The sequence below is a fragment of the Vanessa cardui genome, chromosome 12, assembly GCF_905220365.1.
Source record: "Vanessa cardui chromosome 12, ilVanCard2.1, whole genome shotgun sequence".
Taxonomy (NCBI): domain Eukaryota; kingdom Metazoa; phylum Arthropoda; class Insecta; order Lepidoptera; family Nymphalidae; genus Vanessa; species Vanessa cardui.
The window spans coordinates 11,863,062-11,886,592 of record NC_061134.1 but is presented as its reverse complement, the minus strand read 5'-3'; the positions used below and the strand labels follow the sequence as shown (position 1 = coordinate 11,886,592).

Here is a 23,531-nt window from a genome sequence, read left to right as displayed (position 1 = left end):
GTAATTTGGTATGAATCAAACTTGAACTCCAAAGTAAGGCTATTTTTTTGCCTAACACATGACAATAGACACACTAAAACGCGAGCAAGGTTCGATTACTAATAATTCGTATAATTGTCTGATATGTGTACCTGCCTTAAAGTGAATTTTAGTATAAAAATAAATTAATTAAAATAACAATAATCGTTGCAGAATCGAGCCAAGCATAGTTCGCGTGGGAGTTATAGAAATCGGAAGTAATGAATGGAATAAAGAAACGGACATAAGGATAGAAAAGATTATCAAGCATCCGTCTTACGTGAGGAGCGCCAAGTATCATGACTTGGCATTGTTAAAGTAAGCTTCAGCGCACGCCTTTACATATTAATAAATAAATAAATATGGGACAACATCACATACATTACTCTAATCCCAATGTAAGTAGCTAAAGCACTTGTGTTATGGAAAATCAGAAGTAACGAAGGTACCACAAACACCCAGACCCAAGACAACATAGAAAACTAATGAATTTTCAACATCGACTCGGCCGGGAATCGAACCCGGGACCTCGGAGTGGCGTACCCATGAAAACCGGTGTACACATACTACTCGACCACTGAGGCCGTCAAAATTATCCATACTAATATTGTAAATATTAATAACTCTATCTGCGAGTCTGTTTGTTTCTCTTTTACGGCCTAAGCAACAAACAACAACAACAGCCTGTAAATTTCCCATTGCTGGGCTAAGACTTCATCGCCATATCTACCACGCTGTTCCAATGCGGGTTGATGGAATACAAATGTATTTATATGAAATTAGACACATAAAGGTTGCCTCACGATTTTCCTTTAACGCCGAGCACGAGATAAATTATAAACAACACAAATATACAAATTAAGTCCATAAATATTCAGTGTTCCTTGCCTGGGTTTGAACTCGCAATCATCGGTTAAGATGCACGCTTTCTGACCACTTGGCCATCTCGGCTCAAAAATTGAACATTGAATAAAATTCGATATGAAGCTTCAACTCCATAGTAGGTGGCATGGGCCACTTATGATTCAAATTCATTGATATGAACGACAATCTCCTAAAACAAAGCCCCCTCTTACTTAAATAGTAAATAATTTATAATTTAAAATTTATTTCAATTGATCTAGAAAATTTGAGCTGATATTTTAATCAAATAAATATTTCACAACCGTTTTTCATTACCTCAGAACCGTTCGTAGTTGTTGAGTAGTAATTTTTTTGGACTAAATTATAAATTTAATGTTCGTGTACATATATAGTACATATAATCATATATTATATTAAAAAAACATATAAAAATGATTTACATTTACATTATAGTAGCAACTACACAAGTTAATAGCTATGGTAAAACGACTTTCTCTTTCGTCAAGGAACAATAATAGGATTTCGAAGTTAAGGCTGTTGTGTCGCAGATATGTATATTGTCATAATACAAGTAAGCTAGCTAGCTAGCCGCTATTAGTCTAGTAGGTTATTCAATTTTTGCCGCCCTTACTTTTTTTTGCAACATTTATGATTTGGTTCTAACGTCCTCATTACATCGGGTTTTTCCCGTTATAAGTATGATTATAAACTAGGTGATATTTCTATCAGTTACCAGATTATTTTTTCAACCCGCTATATAGTGACGAGTATACGGATTACGGATGCAATATGTATACTTATAAGTTTTTTTTTTTATTTCTCTAAGATAACAACAAATTTGGGCTTTGGCCGCCAAATAAATCTAAATCTAAATCTGCCGCCCTAGGCTACAGCCTACTTAGCCTATTTGTAAATCCGCCACTGAAGCCGAGGCGGGTTTCTTGTTACGTATAAATCGTAATTATTAGTTAAATAAGACAACTTAATACTTATAATAGTACAATTAATTAAGAAAAAAAAAAACATTTTTTATAAATATGGCATTTAATATCTAGAGCACGTTAAGCTTGATCCTAATATTTTAATTTACGTGTCAGATCGTCGTGTCATCGGGAATTATGAGTGAGACAAAAATAGAGCGCATTTTGTTTTTGAAAACTACATTACGTTGCAACAGGTACTAATAATAATAACGGTACGGTCTATAAGCTCCTTACCTCCATTCTGAGAGATAAGATTAATAGTCACATAGAGAATAATAGTATTTTGTCCGTCTCTCAGAATGGATGTAGGGGTGGATCACGAGGCACTAAGGAGCTACTCCTCATTGATATGACCATTAGCCAACAGGTTCGTCGTTCTCGAAAGAGTCTGTCGACATGCTGGATAGATTACAAGAAGGCCTATGATTCCGTGCCGCATACATGGCTCTTGAGGGTGCTGGAGTTGTATAAATTAGATACAACTCTATGCAGTTTCTTGAGATCATGTATGGGGCAATGGCGGACAGTCCTTCGCTATCCAGGATGCCGAACGATTCATAGTAATGACGAACCGATAAGGATTGAGCGGGGAATATTCCAGGGCGATAGTTTGAGTCCATTGTGGTTTTGTTTAGCCTTGAACCCTCTAAGTACTCTGTTGGAGAGGTCAAGGCTGGGCTATCGTTTGCGGAGAGGAGGTAAAGTAATATCCCACCTACTTTACATGGATGACTTAAAGCTCTTTGCACCTTCAGATTCACAACTAGTGGAGTTACTAAAGGTAACAGAAACTTTTAGTAATTCTATTAGAATGGAATTTGGAGTTGACAAATGCGCGGTTATGCATGTAAAGCGAGGAGAGATTATGGAATCTGACGGATTACAACTTTCAGATTCCATAAACTTTAAATCACTGGCCGCAAACGAATCATACAAATACTTGGGTATGTCGGAAGCGTTAGGCATCAATGTGACCGACATGAAACAATCATTGCAGGAGCGTTTCTTTGGTCGCCTGAAAAAGGTACTCAATAGTCTTTTATCAGGTGGCAATAAGGTTCGCGCCTTCAATGGTTGGGTCATGCCGGTCTTGATGTACTCTTTCGGCATACTCAAGTGGACTCAAAAAGAACTAGACGCCTTGGATAGGAGAGTCCGTGTCCTGCTGACTGCATATCGAATGCATCATCCTCGGTCTTCGGTGATGAGATTGTACATCCCACGGAGATGTGGTGGCCGTGGCTTTTTAAATGCCAAGACCCTACATAACCGTGAGGTATACAAACTCAGGGAGTATTTCCTCCACACTGACTTGGATATGCACCGAGATGTAGTTATAATGGACAAGGGGCTAACTCCGCTCTCCTTAGGCAAAGAGAACTGGCGCAAGCCTATAGTACTAAGTACTGAGAACCGCAAGGAGGTATGGAAGAGCAAGGAGTTACACGGACGCTTCTATCGGGCCCTTCATGGACCCGATGTGGACTTTATGGCGTCCGTATCTTGGCTACGGTTCGGTAACCTATTTGGTGAAACCGAAGGTTTTGTCTGTGCGATTATGGACGAAGTTATCATGACGAACAATTATCTATTATTCAATATATATCTATATATTGTGAGGGATGGCACGGTGGACATATGTCGGGCGTGTCACACCCCGGGCGAATCCCTTAGACATATTATTTCCGGTTGTTCTCGTCTTGCTAACGGAGAGTATTTGCACAGACATAATCAAGTGGCCAAGATTATCCATCAACAACTTGCACTTCGATACGGTCTTGTGGTATCAGAGGTACCATACTACAGGTATGTGCCCGACCCAGTTCTCGAGAATGGTCATATCACACTGTATTGGGACCGATCTATAATCACTGACAGGACTGTTGTTGCCAACAAGCCTGATATAGTGGTGATAGATCGGTCAGAGCGCCGCACGATAATTGTTGACATCACCATCCCTCATGACGAGAATCTCGTGAAGGCTGAGAAAGATAAACAAATAAAATATCTTGACTTAGCTCACGAGGTTGTCGACATGTGGGATGTGGATACAGCAGTTATTGTGCCGATAGTTGTTTCAGTGAATGGCCTAATGGCCAAGAGCCTCGACCAACACCTTAAGAGGCTCTCGTTAGGTAGCTGGGTCAAGGGCCTGATGCAGAAGGCAGTACTCCTCGGCACGGCTCGTATTGTGAGGAAGTTCCTCTCTCTGGAGCCCTGACCACCGGTGGCTTGGACCCTGTTCCCGCCACTGGTTGGCCTCTGTATTTTATATTTTTAAATATATTTTATATGTTTGTATTTTATATTTAAAAATGTAACATTATATGAGTGAAAATAAATAAAAAGTATAGGAATAATATTTATTTCATTACAGATTAGAAAGACCAATTGAAGTGTCGGCTAATTTAAATGCCATTTGCTTGTACACAAACAAGGAAGACCCAACTATTCCGTTGACTCTAACTGGTTGGGGAACGACTAGTGCAACGAGTAAGTGCCTCTTGTGTGATTTTACTGATTTTATATGTAACTGGCCGTTGCCCGCTTTGGTCGAGTAGAAGTTGATACAGAATAAAAAAAAAAGTTTGATTAAATCCTCTTTGTATACCATATTTGTAGTTCGATTGTCGTGCACTAGAACCGAAATACTGCCCGCCCGCCCACATTTTTCTTTGGGAAGCATACAGCATAGTCAACATACACAATTTTTTTTAAACTTGCTCCAATACTGATATTTTTTTTATTAAAAATAAAACACAGTTTTTTTAATTATACATTATATCACAAAAAATATTTTGAAAAAACTAGGAGACCTGAAAAGTCCCAAATTGTTGAAGGCTGACGTATTTGTCGTACCGACGAATACGTGCAAGAAATCATACCAAAACTGGCTCAAACTGCCCCGGGAGATCACCGATGAACAAATCTGCGCTGGCGACCCAAATGGGTTGCACGATGCGTGTCAGGTAAGAGCAACGGAAAATCTCTTATGCTTAATGCTAAACCCCATAAATAAACTGTATATAAACTAATACATAAAGTGTCCTTCCCTTTCAATTATGAGTTGTTCAGGAAATTAATTATTACCTAAGAAATATACACACATGATATCTTTATAAGAAATAGCATTTTATTGTAGTATAAAATACATTATATTTTATAGATCATAAAAAATCGTGGAATTAATACCTGTTGACTTCCAAGGGTATATTAATTTAAAAAATTGTATTTAACTAAGATGACTTTGAATTTTTCAAATGCTGAAAAAGAGCGACTACTGAGTTTCTTACCGGTTCTTTTCGGTAGAATCAACTTTCCGAACCAAAAATGACGATTCAAAAGTGCTTGTAAAAGCCTACTCGAATAAAGTTTATTTTGATTTAGATGTTTTGATTACTTATTTGATAATAATATATTGGAATAGATCGATACTGACCCTTTATATCGTTACAATATTGCATATTAACCAAAATATGATTTGACATGTGTATATTTTAGTCTTACTTTAACTTGATCAACAACGACGAGCTGCTAGCTTTAATAAGAAAATTACGTTATTATGATTGTTACTGTCGGTTTAATAATCTTAATTTTTTTATAGGGAGATTCCGGTGGTCCTCTGCAGGGTTTGACAGCTAGCGACGGTTATTACCGGTTGGTGGGCGTCATTTCGTTCGGTCGCGGCTGCGGCTCAACCGAGCCGGGAGTGTATACACGCATCGCAAAATACCTCGACTGGATCGAGAGTGTGGTGTGGCCACGTTCAAATACTTAGTAATAGTTGAGACATTATTAAAAATATCGAACATTTTTAAATGTTAATCCTATTAATTTATTTCTATTTACGATAAAATTATTTCATAAGATTTAAGTATATAAATTATTTGTGTCATATTATTGTTTAGAAGTTACAAACGGCTAAATTATTCTTTAACTGAACAAATAATTGAACATTTTAGTATGTGTACATACAATACGCAATCATGTACTGTAATGTAATTATAAATGCTTTATTTATTACATTATTATGTATACAATAATCAAATCCAGACTTATGTCAATAACATATTCTGACCTTTGTCTGATAAGAAAGTAAGTTTTAATTATTCCGGTTATCTGATACAATTCTGTCATAAAATATGATTTTCAAAACAAACAATATAGTTCTTGAATATGTAGCAACTTAATTTATCACCATTGAGCGTACAATAGAACAGAATAGAATATAGTAGAATATTATTTATATTAACGGAATATAATTTTATTTGTTAAATATTATAAAATATGTACATGTAAGCTTAGACAATAAATAAAGAACAAAAAGTATTGCATTTTGGTGTTAAGAATTAAGTAACTCGCTGTTATATAATAAATAGATAACTTTAATTTTTATTTTTTATATTTATTATAACGAATTAAGCGTATTAATAGGAAACCTCATATATCAGATGAGATTTTGTTCGTAATGTTGATTTAATAAAGTAATGCGTTAATCGAAGCCATTTTATTACTTAAATAAACATTTATTCGAAAATATAATACTTACATAATGTATCACGATGGCGATTCAGACTATAAAAATGTAAGTAGCTTAATTTATATTCATAAAAAGTACTTGTCCCTGTGATTATAACTACGGAATAGATTGGCAAAATAAAACACCCTAAATACCTTTTATTAATTATTCCAATATTTTTTCCCAAACAAGTGTGACCTATATTTGTCTAGCGTTACATGCGGTGTAACTTCTTTTTATGATATAGGTAAGTGTGTTCTGGTAGCATTGACATAAAATCAATTACATGACATTATTTTATTATACGGCAACATCAAAAAGATAATGTCGTGCTGTCAAGTTATCTAATAATATCAGTCTATTGACATTTGTCAAAATAGCTACTTAGCTAGTTAGTAGATCAAAAAGCTTGTGTACATGAATGTTCGTGTATAGAAATTGTGATAATTATGAAAAAAATACATTAAGAAATTTTATAAAATGAAAAATCATAAAAGAAATATTTATACGTACAAAACAAAGTAAATCACAAACTAGCAGTATGGTTGTAAGTATAAATTTTAATTTTTATGCTATTATAATCAGTTCACAATTATAATATTGTTAATGTTATCCAGCTCTTACATCCTGTATCTATTTCCTTTTGATAATGTGTAATAATCTCTGTAAATAATAAACAGTTTGAATCTATGTCAGTAACATTATTGTGATATTTGTTTTGAAAAACTAACTTATTTGATATTTAAACCGGCGTATATATTTAGATAAATGTACATATAATGTTTTAGAAAATTCCCAATAAAATTTGGAATAAACTTGAAAAATAGCACAGCGGCAAGTCTTTGGAAATATAATTAAATTGAAATAATACTATGATATTTTTGTAGTAAAATTGTATTAAATTTAATTACACTGTAACAGTTTTTATGGACAATATATATTTCTAAAATGTTTTAATAGCCAATCAAAATGCAGTAAATTGTTTTTATTTCTTAATTGTCCAATCAATAATGCTATCAACTTTTATTAACTTTTAGTTGTAACTTTTTGATGTGAAATTTTCAATCAAAAAAGGTGTTATTGGAAAAATGAAATATTTCATTAATTTTGTAAGTACTTTGTATTGATTTTATTGACTATAAAATATAAAACAATGCATTACTGTCTTTTAATTGAATTTTACATAATGGCAATTATAACACTATTGATATTCTACAATTATACTTTATTTAAATATATATAATCTTTCTAATATTTAACTTTTAGCTTTTTATACTTTAGACTAATTAAATGGCCTCAATAAATATTTGTAATTAATTGTAAATGTTTTAAAAAATAATGCTTCAATAATTTTAACACAAGGATTATTATATTCTCAAAGGCCTCCCTAAAAAAAAAACAATTTGGAATATCAAATAAGGAGATATAAACCTGATACAGATAATAATTAAATTTATTTCATGAAGGTATTTATTATGTATCAATATGTAATAACATTTTCACTTGGTAATCTGGATATTCTATTGTATGTCTGCCTGTGTAAACAACAAAACAAACAAATTACTATGTATGTAAACAAACAAACAACGCTTATTACTGTTTAAACATTCAACAATAGTTTCTGTTCTTATAACATTTTCAGTTACGGTGGTGGTTAGCATTTGTCAAAATAATTTTATGTTAATAAATTGTGTCAAACTGTTATGTGATAAGAATATCTGTGTTCCCGCAACGAGTGTTTACTTTTTAAATAAATGGTATTTGCAAAATACAGTTCTAACGGGTTATTAAAATAGATGTTTATAATTTCTCATTATTCAAAAAATATTGCATAATCAATCTATAACTATTGTTAGTAAAAATTTATATATTAAAATAGAACATAAAAAACAGAATTTTTATTTGAAAATTTCTGTCATATTTCTGTGATATGGGTGAAATTTAAGTTCAAATATTGTCATACTTCATAATCAAACATTAAGCTGGTTATGATGGGAAAATGTCTATCGTTAAATAAATGGATAGCTAAGGATAAAGGAATAGTTTCAATTGTGAATGAGGGAAAAATTTACTGGGGTGCTAGGGCGCTACAGTGAAAAAGTTATGTTATTTCTCTTTGTGTGTTCTAGAACTAATAGACTACAATGGCAGTTATTCAAATGAATGTCTGATCTCATTGTATGTTCAGTCACAAAAACAAATCCCACTGCTTGGATGCCTGATCTACTTCATACTGTTATTATTCCAGTTCTTTTCTTCTGCATACCTATAAACTGTAGAACCAACTCTCCACTATTCTATTATCGCATACCATTTAAAAAATCATAACTTATAGCATTGACTGGCATTTATTGGTATTAACAGGCCTATGAACTTTTGCAGAATAAGGAGAATGATTTCCCTGATTTTCTAAATTGAAAAAAAAAGGCAATAACTTAACGTAAATAAAGATACACTTTATTATTTTCGAGAGAAGTAGGAATAACTAGTATAACCAAAGAATAATTTTTCGATAGTCAATTTATTTTATGAATTCGTCCCCTCTTCTATTATTTAAATAATTTATGTTACAATAACATCATTTTCCCAAAATAAAGTATTGCAATTTTTGAAAATTGGGCAGAGTATCATTTTTTTATTATTAATCCAGTTTCGGGTATTTGTTTTATACCGCATTATAAAAAAACAGTATATCCGGCTTTTAGGGCTATTACTAACTCGGATTCCGAAACCGGTTTTCTCCTTTAAGGTCTGACAGCCCTAATCACATAAAAGTTGACAACTAATTGTAAATTATCTTCTTCTTTAATCTTAATGAACACGAGCGTTTAGTTAACTATATTTGTATTATAATTTAAGGTTTAGATAAAAATAAAAGAAGTCGTAATAAAATGTCGCTATTAAATTCTGTTTTCATACTTATATGAATATTTCAAATTTTTTTTCGTTGGTAGATTTATGGTCGTTGTCATGATAACTCGTCGTTAATGCTCTAAATATGTTCTAGAATAAATTTCACACATACCCATGTCTATATTCATTCCATTATATTTCGTCAGATAATCGTCCGATTATTACTCGAAATATGCAGTTATTTATAAAACATGAATAGATTAGCACACCATGTTGCCAATAACATAAACGACAACTTTTGTGCTAGTACATATTTTAAGTAATACATGACAACAATAAAAAAAAATATTTTAAATTTATTTCTCTGAATATAAAAAACTCTACAGGGTAGTAAAGAAAACACTAATATGTCCAGCAACAAAATAACACGAGAATACTTTGAAATATGTTTTTTACAAATTACCTTTTATACGACAATATACTCTGTTAATCTCTGTGTGTCGCTTCTTTCTTTTGATTTTTGAGGCGTAAATGAAACAAATTTTCGACTAACATTATGTGGACTACCCACATAATATACGTATATAAGAATGATTACTCCTTAATACTAAATGAAAACAATAAAAACTTGAAAGTAAATGTATCGGATATCTTACATTTTGTAAAAATTCATAGAACAAATGTTGTTGGTTTTAAGATTACTGTCCTGCGAGGATATTAGTGTTGTACAAATAAACCTGTACACATAAGAGCAGATAATGTATGTGAATAGGGAAGATGCGATATTTTTATTTTTATTCTGGTTTGTTAAACCCAACTTCCATTTTAACTCGAAAAACATCATTAATTTTCGTCTCAATGTTAACTTCTTTACAACTAAAACCTCAAATAAGTAGTACCTATATAACAGAAGTGACGTCGCTGAACGTTTATTAGTGTTTTGAAATACGGTAAATAATAATACATTATATAGTTGCACTTACCAAATTGTAATAAAGATTTTTGATCTTTTATCAAAATACCAATCGAAAAAAATAATAAAAGTTAAGATTTTGTAAAGTATTTCTTTTTGATTCTAAATGCAGTAGAAATATATAATAACTACTCTTTACGAATCGAAATGCCTTGGAGTCTAATTAATTCTAAATATTGTTTTTTATAAGTAATAACTAAATTTTTAGACGGATTTTGCCGACTTTCTTTCATAAATTAAAAGTTTTAAAAGATTTTTGTTTTCATCAAATATATTTACCAACTTAATTTTGTAATTTCAGCACTCCTGCATAATGTAGCTTCCTATTTGTAAAAATATTCTTAGTTATAATTTGAGCATTGCTTTCGGTGATTAACCATAAAGAAATAAATCTTACCTAAAATCTTTATACAAAAGAAATATAAATGCTATATCTTTGTATAAAGACATACCTAGGTTGAATATGTTTTAAACGCCTTGTTTCAGTATACGTATGTCTGAAACTAGATTGTAATAAACGAGACCTAATTTGAGATAGTTAATGGAAGCATATTTAGAACTGATAACATAGTCATTGAATTGAATGAAATTGCTCTTAAATATTTACCAATAAATATCAAGTTCTACATGCAAACACACATATACCTAACCGTGTTAGCTACATTGGGCAATTTACAAATTTCTTATTTTGCGGTAAAAAAAATGCCTTTAGAGAAACTTTTTAACGCATTTTTGTTATATAATATTATTATTATTATTTGTATTTCGGTATATTTATCGACGGTAAGCTTAAGGAATTATTATTCATAATGGTTAAAATCCGACAATAACTAAATACAGTAGGTTTTTTTTAAATTTATAATATTTTGTAAGATATTTTTGGGATATTTTTTATTCGTCTCTCCTTTGTAAACAGAACAAAAACGGCGACATGGGTATATGCTATGCAAACTGAAAATACCTCAAATAAATATTAAAATAATATTTTATGCAGTACAATATTAAAAATAGTTTACAAAATAATTATTTAACAAAAGATAAAACTCTCATAACTTCATTGTTACTGCATCCGCCATGGTCGTCACAATGATCGTAGCAAAATTATTCTACGTACGTTCAAATGGAAAAAAAAATAATATATAATTACAATGCAAATACTTGACGGTTCAGACGTTTGACACTTCGTTGCGTGAACACATTACGATAGAGCGGGAAAAATATTGTCTTTGGTCGATTCGCAATGTACCCTGTGCAGGCGGAGGGCAGGTCGATGGGTCGTCGCTTTGTGCTAACCCTGGTGATCGGGATATCCGCCGGTTTTAGTTTTGCGTACATTCTGCTAACCTCGGCCGGATTCACGCGGGATGTAGCTTGGTCCACCTACAGGTAACTATGGCATGCCTCTGTAAACTATTCTATGTGCTTGTGCTTAAATCGCATGATGCTTTTCTTCTGCTTATTTTTAATATTTTTAAGCTATATCGTAGTTTTTAAAAATAAATGGAAAATGACTTTTTAATTAAAATATTATTTTTCGGCGTTAAGTTAATAAAAAAAAAAACAAGAAATAAGAAAAAACATCAAATTTTATAGAAATGTGTTACATTTTTCGTCCTATAACATTTAGAAGAAATAAATACTATTTCAGTAAAACATTTTTGCTTAGAAAATATTTCTATAAATAAGTTTTAATCTTCATGTATATTAACAATAATTATAAACAAAAAAAATATCTGAGTAACTAGCTGTTACCCGCTAGTTTCACTCGTTAACGAAGGGGTGAGGGTTATCAAAGGCATCAAATGAATATCTGCGGACGATTCCGCCTCCATTGGTGATAGAACAATACTGACACGTCCAGTTTCACGTTTATAGATTAACAGTAAAATAGATGGCTAGTATTAGACTATTTCGAAATAGGTTTTGGCGTGTCGCTATTGTATTATCATGATACTGTTGCTCTTTAATTTTTTTACTATCCTTGTTGTTAGCTATAAACTGCTGTAAATCATGTAATCCTGGATAAAAAAATGATAGTACAGTAAAATTTATATACATCCATTACCAATAAATTCGCAGCCGTAGTCAGTATTTTGGAATGTGTTAGTAATACTTTCCCACAACATAATGAGCAAGTAAAGCTGTTGTTTCAGCGCCTGATAAATCGTACCGATTTGTCACACACTTTTATATAATAATACATCTGCTGAAATCGCTCGCTCTGTCTTTAATTTGGTCTAGATCACTATACTGATTAGTCAATAAGACTACTGTATAAATTGAATCTTTTTGCTTGTATTTTGTATCCTTTCATTAGAAAAGTGTATGTGTTATCTGTTTTTATAATACTACTTTTAGCACAATTACTGTTTACAAAATAAAATTATGTTACAACGTAATTTTTTTATATATTTTTTTATAGGTCTTCATCCCCGTTGATCTTTACTGAATTCTGCCTAATTGAACTTTTAACTGAAAATATATTCACATGAATTATTTATGTCAAATTATTTTACTAAAAGTAAATTTAAAACAGGCGACACTAATTAGTGTTTTATATGTATCAACGATATGCGTTTCAAATATATGCATTCAATGTGTCAACAACCTCAACTATAATTTTCTGGAAATAATATTCTTCGTAGTAATTTTTTAGTTACATACATTTTTACTCATTCTAATTTATTTTTTCAATTAACTTAATTGATAGTCACACGTTCAAAGTGAGACAAGTAATTTAACAGTACCAATGGATCCCGTATCATGCCATGAACGAAAACATCGAGAGCAAAGTATGGTCAAATAAAATTTCCTTTTTATGTACTTCACCCACATGAATGACTGAAAAACAAAACCCCCACAACCTCCAAAAGGCCACATTAAACTATATTATAAAAAATTAATATAACTATATTATAAATATTCCTTTATAAAAAATACTTCAATATTCAAAGAGTCATTATGGCGATGCTCGAATTGGCTGTCGCATTCAGCAAACCCTTATCACCATTATTTCTAGTATTTGGCAAACAAATTATTACGCTTCGTATTACTGGAAATTTGGTCTACGCAATTGTTTTTAGGATAGAATATTCGTGGTAAAGTAATGTTAGATATAAAATGACACGTCACTTGTACTAGTTTTTCTTCCAAGAGTTTTTCGTAAAACAAACGAAGGATTCTGTCAAATGACGAATAAATTGTCATAAATGGTGAATGATGAATTTAAGCATTATTTTATATATAATCTGGGGCAGCAGCTTTGCGTGACGTGACAGCAGGATAATCGTGATACGTCCTTAATAAAGTTAACTAGTTGTGTCCGCGGGTTATTTCTCGTTTTAGTGGTTGATCGTCAAATTAATTTGATATCTAGCTATTATTTTTATATAACGTTCTTCGGCAGGATTTCCTTTGAACTTATTTATATCCTAAAGAAAACTTAAAAGCATTTCTTTAAAAGAGACACTACTTTTTATGTAGTCAGTTATTAATTACGGGATATTTACGATATTATATTATATACGTATATTTTAAGAGTCTCGTAAGTAGCACGGCGCGTATTGTGAGAAGTTCTTTGGAGCCCTGACCACCGGTGGCTTGGACCCTGTTCCCGCCACTGGTTGGCCTCTGTATTTTATATTTTTAAATATATTTTATATGATTGTATTTTATATTTAAAAATGTAATATTATATGAGTGAAAATAAATAAAAAAAATAATAAATTATAATAAAAAAAAGGTAATTTAAAATCTTATATAATCAGTTTTATGTTAATTACAGTAAAATGTGAACTCATATCGGTATACTCGGGCCCTGCAACCTTAAGAAAGATAGATATGACACCAAACCCCAAAAATAATAAATAAATAGTAACAGCCTGTAAATTTCCCACTGCTGAGCCAATGCCTCCTCTCCCATTAAGGAGAGGCTTTTGGTACATATTCCACCACGCTGTGCCAATGGGGGTTGGTAGAACTGTGATTAGTTCCACCAACCCGCATTGAAGCAGTGGTTGGTTTTTCATAAAAATCCTTCAATGAATGTATCCAAAATTATAGTAAGTAAGTATTATTTGATTCTTTGTCTTATTAATATTTTAAAATTGAAGTACGGTCTTAAATGTTATTTTCAATTCGTACAATACAGTTTTAACCCTAATAGGAACAACTGTAAATGTGTAACACGATTATTAAGTGATATTATTTAGAATTCATATATCTAATTCGTTCTGAATGGAAGAGAACATCGTCCCTCATAATTAAAATAATTAAATTTTAAAAGATTCTTTGATTAATCAACACCTAAAATAGTTTCGATTTTATTAATAACCATTTAAATAAAAGCACCGAACAATTTTACGCGTCAAATTTCACCTCAAATATTTTTCAGATAAATATAATATATAATAGAGAAAATTAGTGTATATTTATTTTGTTTTTATTACTACATAGTAAAGAAATACATTGTAACGAGTGCATTTTCGTTAAAATTACGTTGAGCCTTAAATTAAATCTATATTTCATATTATTTTTGTACAAAAATCCATTACAAAAATGTAAGAGAAACCGGCTTTTATAAATCTATATAAATATGTTGCTCTCTCACGACCAATCCGATGAACCAAATTTGTTGAATTTTGGTATGAAGCAAACTTGTATTCCAAGAAAGGATATAGGCTACTATTTCTGCCTAACACATGGCAACCATCACCCTAAAACGGGAGTAAAGCCGCGGGCGAAAACTAGTCTATTATATATAATAGAGAAGATGCAGTTGAATAGAAATACACTATCAGACAACTCGATGCATGGATTATTTATCGGCCATACAATGTATATCAATCAATTTATCGGCTTCATACGTTTGAAATACATTAGACGTTATTGCATAGTTAGGAAAGTTGTGATACATCGTTCTATCAAATATTAACTAGACGGATATGAATAAGAGTTATTAATATACTTTGGCAGCATATCTAAGAAATTTGAATTCGCTAATATTCATTTAGCTTGTCCCAGAACGTTCTATGTTATCTTCTATGGACTCGTTCATATATACTTTTGCATTGCGTTTTCTCAATTATTTTCTCGTAAATAAATACGTGTGTTTGGTATAAATATACGAAATTATATTAGTCAAAAATTCTGGGTACGGGAAGTAAAATATCTCAAGGCGTTTCCTAAAATGAAAATTCTAAGTGGATACTGAAACATATTGTTTTTTAATATTACAAATATTTTGTCTCGACCATTTCAAATATCATATTATAGATTTTTATTCAAATCATTCTAATTTTTACTTAATCTTTATTCAAATAGAATATGAACATAAAAATAAATAACTTCTAAAGTTTTAATACGATACAAAAATATTCGTTTTTCATTAAGTGATAAGAGAAATAATTGCTACTAGATATTTAAAACAAAACAAAACGCTTATCAATTTTTAAAATATGCTAGAAATTTTGTTACATCGAATGTTTTCTGCTAAAATTGTATGGATATTATAGATAGTTTCCATTTTATATGCGTTTTTGACTAAAGTAACTTTAACATACGTACTTTTATTATCGTAAGTAAATTTAATTTTCGACAACATTTGGGAGGAATTATATCAGTTAACCGACCGGTGCTTGGTCGAGCTTTATACAAATCTTTTTGGGTAATTACCATAAATGCATCACATAATCTTCCATCGTTCAGTATTACTTGTGTTTGAATCATGAGTAAGCCAATTTAACTCCAGGAACAAGAGTCAAAACATCTTAGTTCCCATGGTTGCGTTTGACGATTTAAAGGACGATTGATATTTAAAAAGTGCCACTGTCTATGGATCCATTTAAAATCGGGATCCAGCCGCTTACATAGTAGAAACACAAAAAAAGGTTTTATAGCTTTGGATGTAATAAAATAAGTCTTATTTGCTTTATATAGATTTTTATATTAGTACCAATTACGGGTTAATTTTTTAAATTTAAATGTGTGCAAAACTAATAATGTAGACGAACATTATTTTAGGGAATCAGCGCGAGACCTTGAGAAACATCCAATACCAAGTGTCATAGATCATGGCAGCGAAGAGCCAGCACACAGAGACGAGGATAGGTCGGTGGCTGATGAACTGGCAAAACGTGTGAGAGTGCTCTGCTGGGTTATGACGCAACCCAACAACCATAGGAAGAAGGCCATGCATGTGAAGGCGACGTGGGGAAAGAGATGCAATAAGTTACTTTTTATGAGCACTACTGAAGGTACAGATAAATAAAACTTATGATTATTTATTTAGTAAAAACTAGCCTTGTCTAGCAGTGGGACGTTGAGCAGCGTTCACTTTTTACATTACTATAGTAATGGTACATCATGTTCTCGTTAGAAAACGTCGTTAAGGGAATTTATTCTAATTTTAATAGATAACTTGACCAAAGGTTGTTCTTTCAGCAGGCCGTTCTCTATCAATATTACCAACTCATCAATTATTAAATAAACATTAAAATAAATTATAACAATATACATCTTTCACATATTGAGGAAGGTTTTCTTATTTTCTTATGAAAGGTTAAAGTAGACTTGTTATTATTTTAGTCGTTCCTTTGTTTTCTAGATAGTTCGTTACCTGCCGTGAAACTACCAGTGTCAGAAGGCAGAGACTATCTTTGGGCGAAGACGAAAGCTGCGTTCAGATACGTTTATGAACATCACAGGAGAGATGCTGATTGGTTCTTAAAGGCTGATGACGATACGTGAGTTGTTTCATAATATCATTACATATTATTAAACAAAGTTATCCCGGCCGCGTCTGTCTGTTTGTATGTTCGCGATTAACTTCAAAAGTACTGAACAAATTTTCATGCGGTTTTCACTAACAGACAGGCTTTTGTGTAAATAAGTTGACAGACTTAAGGACGACAATTGTTGAACATGTCGAAAAAAAGCAACAAAAACAGCTAAAATATGGTTTCGGGAAGGGCCGCTAGTAACTTATAATTATTTAGCATAACTAAACATGGTTACATTGTGGTAGGGCTTTGTGCAGGTCCCGTGTAAGTACCAACAGCGTAGCACACATGTACCAGTGTAGGTAGCTGTATGCTGTAAGACATTATACAATGAAAATATTTATAGAGGCAGTAAGTGGTCACACTTACCATCAGGAGCATTTTTTGCCAGTCTACCTATTAAAAGATAATGATACGGTGAGACCATATTAGTCAAGCATTAATACTAAAATTAGTGTTAGTTTGGCCCGCTAAAGTGCTTTAAAGATTAGGTATAATATGAAAGTTCTGAAACCGACTGTTATTTGATTGGTTAAAAAGTAATGAGTAGATTATGTCATCTCAATCTGTGGGTAACACACTCGGAACCAATGTACTCAATGTTTTACGATCAATAAGTTTAAGTAGCAATGTCAAGCCTAAACGGCATTTTAACACGTTATATACTAGTAAATCCAAAGACGGTTTTGGACGATCTGGTCTCTTGACTAAAGGTAATTTGCAAATTAGTCGTATTATACATATATTTTAGATGAAAAGATGTTTTGCTACTCAAATGCATTGATCATAAGCTCTTTATATTACTACGATATATTTATGTTCTTTTTACAGGTATGTGATCGTTGAGAATCTCAGATACATGCTTTCAGAACATGACAGCAGAGATCCAATATATTTTGGATGTCGTTTCAAACCTTTCACTGCGCAGGTATTTTGATTAACTTATTTCTTTTATAAAGGTAGATGGACGGAGAAATGGATAACCTGATGATAATAATTCACCACTGAAATTGGAGCTGTAAGACATATTAACCATTTATTATATGGCCAATACTCTACCAACCTTGGGTCCATTGTATCTATAGTTACTAATGATTGATGTTTGACGGTAGTGTCTGATAAGTGGGATAATGTTTTAATTTTATTAGCGATACGTTGTCACGAATTAAGCCTATTTTTAGGGCTACATGAGCGGTGGAGCGGGTTACGTACTCAGTAGAGAAGCGTTGGACAGGTTCGTGAACAAAGGCTTACCTTCTCCACATCTCTGCAAGGCAAGCGACCATGGGGCAGAAGATGCTGAAATGGGTAAAATCTGATTAACTTATTTTTGACGCTCATTCTAAAAGGACCAATAAGGCTCTTGGTTTTGGCAGTCAGAATAAAGACAGATGTTGTTGGATTGATGTATAAAACATACGTCCTTTTTTCTTGATATTGTGGGCATTTAACATAATATTTTTTAAACCATGTGGCATCTATCAAAATGTAAACTACATTTTACAAATATACTTAGGCGCTTATGGTACTAAGACAGCCTTAATTCTTATTAATTTACTTTTTTGATTGGGCTGAAACAAATTTGTCTATAAATATACATTACGATTATGTATTCGTATAGTATGACACAAATTAGATGTAGCATCAGAAAATGGAATGGAATGAAAATAAAACCGATTACTGCCGATTTACACAACCAATAGAAATAGCTCCCTATCGCGCCATTCGACGCTATTCATCGCTATAGATTCACGCGTCAGAGAAAGCAAGTGCATGTAAATCAACGCGTCAAATTGACGAATATATTAGGTTATATGATATTACAAGTTATTACGTTTGTGCAAAGATCATATTCGCATGAGAAATAAATATTGATAATTTGGGATAGCGTACTCAATTCGGATGTGATCGGTTTTACGAATTTTGCCGATGCGACATCTAAGTTGTGTCGTACTATACATAGATATATGGTACAGGTATATGCTTACAACACATCGGTGTGAAGGCGATGGACTCGCGGGACTCGTTACAGCGCGGCCGATTCTTCCCGTTCGTACCGAAAGACCATTTGTTCCCCAACAAGGACAAGGGCTTTTGGTACTGGCAGTACATTTACTACCCAACTGACGAGGTAAATATCGTTACATAATTTCGGGCACTTAGATCTATTATTAATTGCTATTGTCTTTACAAAAACCATAGATATATAAGTAAGTAACAGCCTGTAAATTTCCCACTGCTGGGTTAAGCCCTCCTTTTCCATTAAGGACTGATTAGGAACATATTCCACCACGCTGTTCCAATGCGGGTTGATGGTATAGATATGGATAGTGGTGCTTGCCTGGATTTGAACCCGCAATCATCGGTTAAGATGCACGCGTTCTAACCACTGGGCCATCTCAGCTATATATTATAGCTATATATATATATATATATATATATATATATATTATAGCTCATTACCAAGTACCGTAGGCATCAAAAGTGTTTTTGCAAATATAATCAATATATGAATTACCTAATGCATTACTTCCTAGGTTAGGACTATAAAAAGTTATCCGATCTCTTTCTTGTAAAACTCTGTCGTAGCCCAGGGTAGTAAGAACTGTGTTCACTCCCATGCCACGGTCAGAATGTAAACGGTGGTTCGTTTAATATAGTTTGTTAATTGACAATTGATGAAGCCTGCTTGAATAAAATATATTTAAATTTGATTTTTATTAACTTTTTTCCGGTCGAGTTGAGAGTGAGACTTAGTTGCCCTCAAGGGCCGTTATTTAGCTTTAGTGCTATAAATAGAAATTGTCAACGAGAGCACAACAAACATTTAACTCCTCTTATGTACTCATGTCTCACTCTATCCATTTGCGTAAAACCCATTCCTCTCAACATTCTCATCTCCGCCACAGGCAATTGTCTTTCAGTCATAATGTTGTCTTCAAATCTTTATTAATATTATAAATTTGAAAACATCTCTGTTTTTCTGTCGCTCTTTGACGAGCAAACTGCTGAACCGAATTTGATGAAATTGGGTATGAAGCAAACTTGAACTCCAAGAGATCACATAAGCATAAAACGTTAGCAACAACTTGTATTCTGTAATAATTATGAGGACCTCTTGGCTAACAATAGTTATTATAAAAAATGTAAATATTTTAATGTGCGTAAATCTTTTGAATAAACAAAAATTGTAACATATTATAATGTGTAACATGTGGTGTACAATAAAGCATAAATAAATAAATAAATAAAAATCCGAATACACAATATTCCATATTCCAATATTCCAGGGCCTTGATTGCTGTTCCGACCACGCGGTATCGTTCCACTACGTGGACCCAGAACAAATGTACGTATTGGACTACCTCATTTACCACTTAAGGCCCTACGGCATCAGCTACGGAGGTGGTCATCTGCCCAAGAACGACACCAGGGTCACTGAAGGACGGTAAGACATTCCTATGCTAGTCAACATACCAAATTTTAAAATATATAAAGTTACTTTTGCAAAATGCTTGAACGACATATTAGTAACATTGATTGATTATAAAAAGTTTGTCTAGCAACAAAGATGGCATATTATTTATATTATTTTTATTAACATTATTATGGATTTTTTTAAACATTTTCTGCATTCATAGATAAACTACATAAGTATTTTATTTGAGACCTAACGCTTTATATTTAATTAACTATTTAATAGCTAGATAGATATACAATCCAATAAATTTACATTAAATAAGTTGTTTAAATTCTGCAAACTGAATGAGAATTAAAAAGACATAAATAAAAGACATTGGCAATCGGCAATCATTCCCTTTAAACATTTGTGGCATAATTAGTTTTGTCTCATCTAATCACCGATTGCTTTATACAATGACTATGATTCCTGGGCAATATCGTCTAAAACTCCCATGATTTGCAAAGACGACTAACATGGGAATTACTTATTCACTGTCTTTGAAAATTTACAATTACAAAGAAAACTACATTTGTTATATTTTCAATGTGTTTATGTACGATACGAATTTGCTTTAGTAAAGTTTAGCATTTTGCAAAAGTAACGATCAGCTATGATAACAGTTACCTTAAGCGGCATTTTATATGTTATTTGTATACGACAGTAATAACTGAAACAATTTCATAACATGCATATACGTATGCAAAATAAAAAGACGTGTAAATAGAACATAATAAGTGACTGTCGGTTTAAGGAAAAATGACTTTTTAATAATTAATCAGTTCATTCGTTAGAAAACAAAAATCAACTTGAATTTGTACTGTTATTGCAAATAACACTATAAATATATTACATATTATGTATAAATCTGCATAATAATTGTTTAAGTTAAATCTTGTAAAGCTCCGTTCATCTCATACCAAAAATTTAACCTGTATTTATGAAGTTATAATTAGAGGTTCTACTATGTAACCAGACTTGCCATATGACAATTTTATTTATAAAAAAGCATAATATATTTAAAAAAAACTATTTACATAATTTAATTAATTAATTTGAAATTATAATTTATAATCTGTAATTGGATTACGAATAAAAAAAAAAGACAATTTGTAATTGTCTTGGAAATTTTGGATTATTGAATTATGATAAAATATTTATTTTATAATTTAAAAAGAGAACTCAATAAAATTGCAGCTCATTTGCATCTGTCAAAATTTATATTATCATAATAGCTTTTTAAGAATGTTTATTATTTTCTTGTATTCAACATTAATTTTACATTTGAAAGAAGATTGTTTAACTGACCGCTCTTAAACAATATTAATATGTAAAGGTGATGTTAAACTGAAATGTATTTCGTTGTACAAAATATTCCTTCCTAACCCTCTCCAATGAACCATTTTAAACATTTTATCCTACATACATCATTTGACAAACTATTTGTATATGTTGACCTAAACTTGCAAATGTACTGAATGGTAAAGTTCGTATGTATTCTAACCTAACCAAAATAATGATTTGTCAAATAATATGTAAAATAAAGATTGGTCGTTTAAAAAATACCAAGATCTTTGAAAAATAGACATGACACTTCATAGCATTAACTGTGCATTTATTCATCATATAAAGTAAGACATAAATATAAGAGTAGGTTTGTGCTTTCAGTAAATGATAAAAGTAGTTTTTATACATAATAACGTGGGTTTTTCTTTTGTTATCAGGGTTTAGTGTAGAATATTATAGTAGTTATAAAAAATGTAACCTAAAGTCAAATACTCAATTTCACTACGAGTGGAGTTATATAAGATTAATGTAATACATACGATATTAACAAGTGCTTCATGTTGCAGCTACACTACTACCACAGAATATAAACTCTACATCCATTATAAATAATAATAATTAATTTCAGTTATTATGAATGAAATTATTAATGTTCCTATATTTTATATTAATAATTTAGTTCATACGTTCACAGACCACATGACGCATTTATATTAAGAGCATTTAATTTCATGACGTTTAAAGAAATTACTAAAAGTTTTCGAGTGAATGTCGAGTTATGAGTTCTTTTCGATACTAGTAATATGAAAGTTAGTTGAATTTAAACCTTATGTCTTTGCACGTGTGTTTAATTTCGTGTGTATTATTTTATAGTTAAGAAACTAGTCGTTATGTTTATAATATCACCAAAGAATCCTATTTGTGTTAGATAAAAAGTGAAGCACCTATTTAGAATATTTTGTATATTGCTGTGAAAATATTTATATATACCTATATTTGTAATGGTACTGGTAAACATCTTAAACATTTTTCGCACGTGCAACATTTTATTGGATAAAAAATCACTAAAAATTGGTCGATTATTTTAACCAATCGCTGGCTCGAAACAGTAATACTTGATTTAAATCTACCAATCGAGTGCGGTTTTTTCTTTAACCAATATGAACACTAAGCGGGTAGAGATCGTTTATATATTTTGATTGAATTAACCAATTGTTTAGATGTTTTCCAGTAACTGATATATATTTTTGTTTAGTCATTTAATTTTTAAGCTTATTTACGTTTTCGATTTTATTAAAATTTGTACAATTAATTGAGGAATTAAATTAGTTTTCAAAAGATATTATGTAATGAAAAAAAAACGTAAATTTATTAATGATTTTATTAAGTTTATATGTTAAAAACACTAGTCCATCTGTGTAAGCTAACATGGCGATTTATTCTAAGGAACATTTAGTTTGTTTGCTGGATAAGGATAAACTTCGAGGTTGAACGACCATTTAATTAATCATTTTGGCGAAGATTTTATTTGTACAAATTTTATTAAAATTGAACATACATTTCCTATATCATGATATTACTTAATAAATCTCGAAATAATTTCTTATACTACTATTTGTATGTTTATTGTTATGGGATATTATATCTTTCTATATATTTATTTAATAAGGTTTTATTAACCGAAATTTTATTTTGATTAAAATCATAACAAAATTAAGATGAAAAACACATTCATTTAGCCTTATTACTTTCATGTAAATCGTAGATGAGATATATAAATAACACTTGTTATCTG

At 31.4% G+C, this 23,531-nt stretch overlaps 2 protein-coding genes across 2 annotated transcripts in view; both read left to right on the top strand.

Moving 5' to 3' along the window:
* LOC124534126 (serine protease persephone-like) overlaps positions 1-7,831 on the top strand; it is a 31,487-nt gene extending 23,656 nt beyond the window's left edge. The window contains exons 7-10 of the mRNA XM_047109821.1: positions 193-336; positions 4,243-4,358; positions 4,677-4,834; positions 5,470-7,831. Coding sequence (XP_046965777.1) covers positions 193-336; positions 4,243-4,358; positions 4,677-4,834; positions 5,470-5,643 — 592 coding nt within the window. The 3' untranslated portion in view covers positions 5,644-7,831. The remainder of the gene's footprint in view (positions 1-192; positions 337-4,242; positions 4,359-4,676; positions 4,835-5,469) is intronic.
* On the top strand, positions 6,793-20,559 carry LOC124534127 (glycoprotein-N-acetylgalactosamine 3-beta-galactosyltransferase 1). Its single transcript, XM_047109822.1, has 8 exons — positions 6,793-6,931; positions 11,466-11,596; positions 16,232-16,464; positions 16,815-16,953; positions 17,821-17,917; positions 18,171-18,297; positions 18,966-19,120; positions 20,280-20,559. The coding sequence occupies exons 1-8, from the start codon at positions 6,926-6,928 to the stop codon at positions 20,439-20,441; spliced, it is 1,050 nt and encodes a 349-aa protein (XP_046965778.1). The 5' UTR covers positions 6,793-6,925; the 3' UTR covers positions 20,442-20,559.
* Positions 20,560-23,531: the final 2,972 nt, after the last annotated feature.

What these genes read in the sequence shown, in the direction of transcription:
- LOC124534127 (XM_047109822.1), top strand. An exon ending in TTAAAGGCTGATGACGATAC is followed by an intron (nt 16,954 to 17,820) that starts GTGAGTTGTTTC and finishes TTCTTTTTACAG; the next exon opens with GTATGTGATCGTTGAGAATC. An exon ending in TTTACTACCCAACTGACGAG is followed by an intron (nt 19,121 to 20,279) that starts GTAAATATCGTT and finishes CCAATATTCCAG; the next exon opens with GGCCTTGATTGCTGTTCCGA.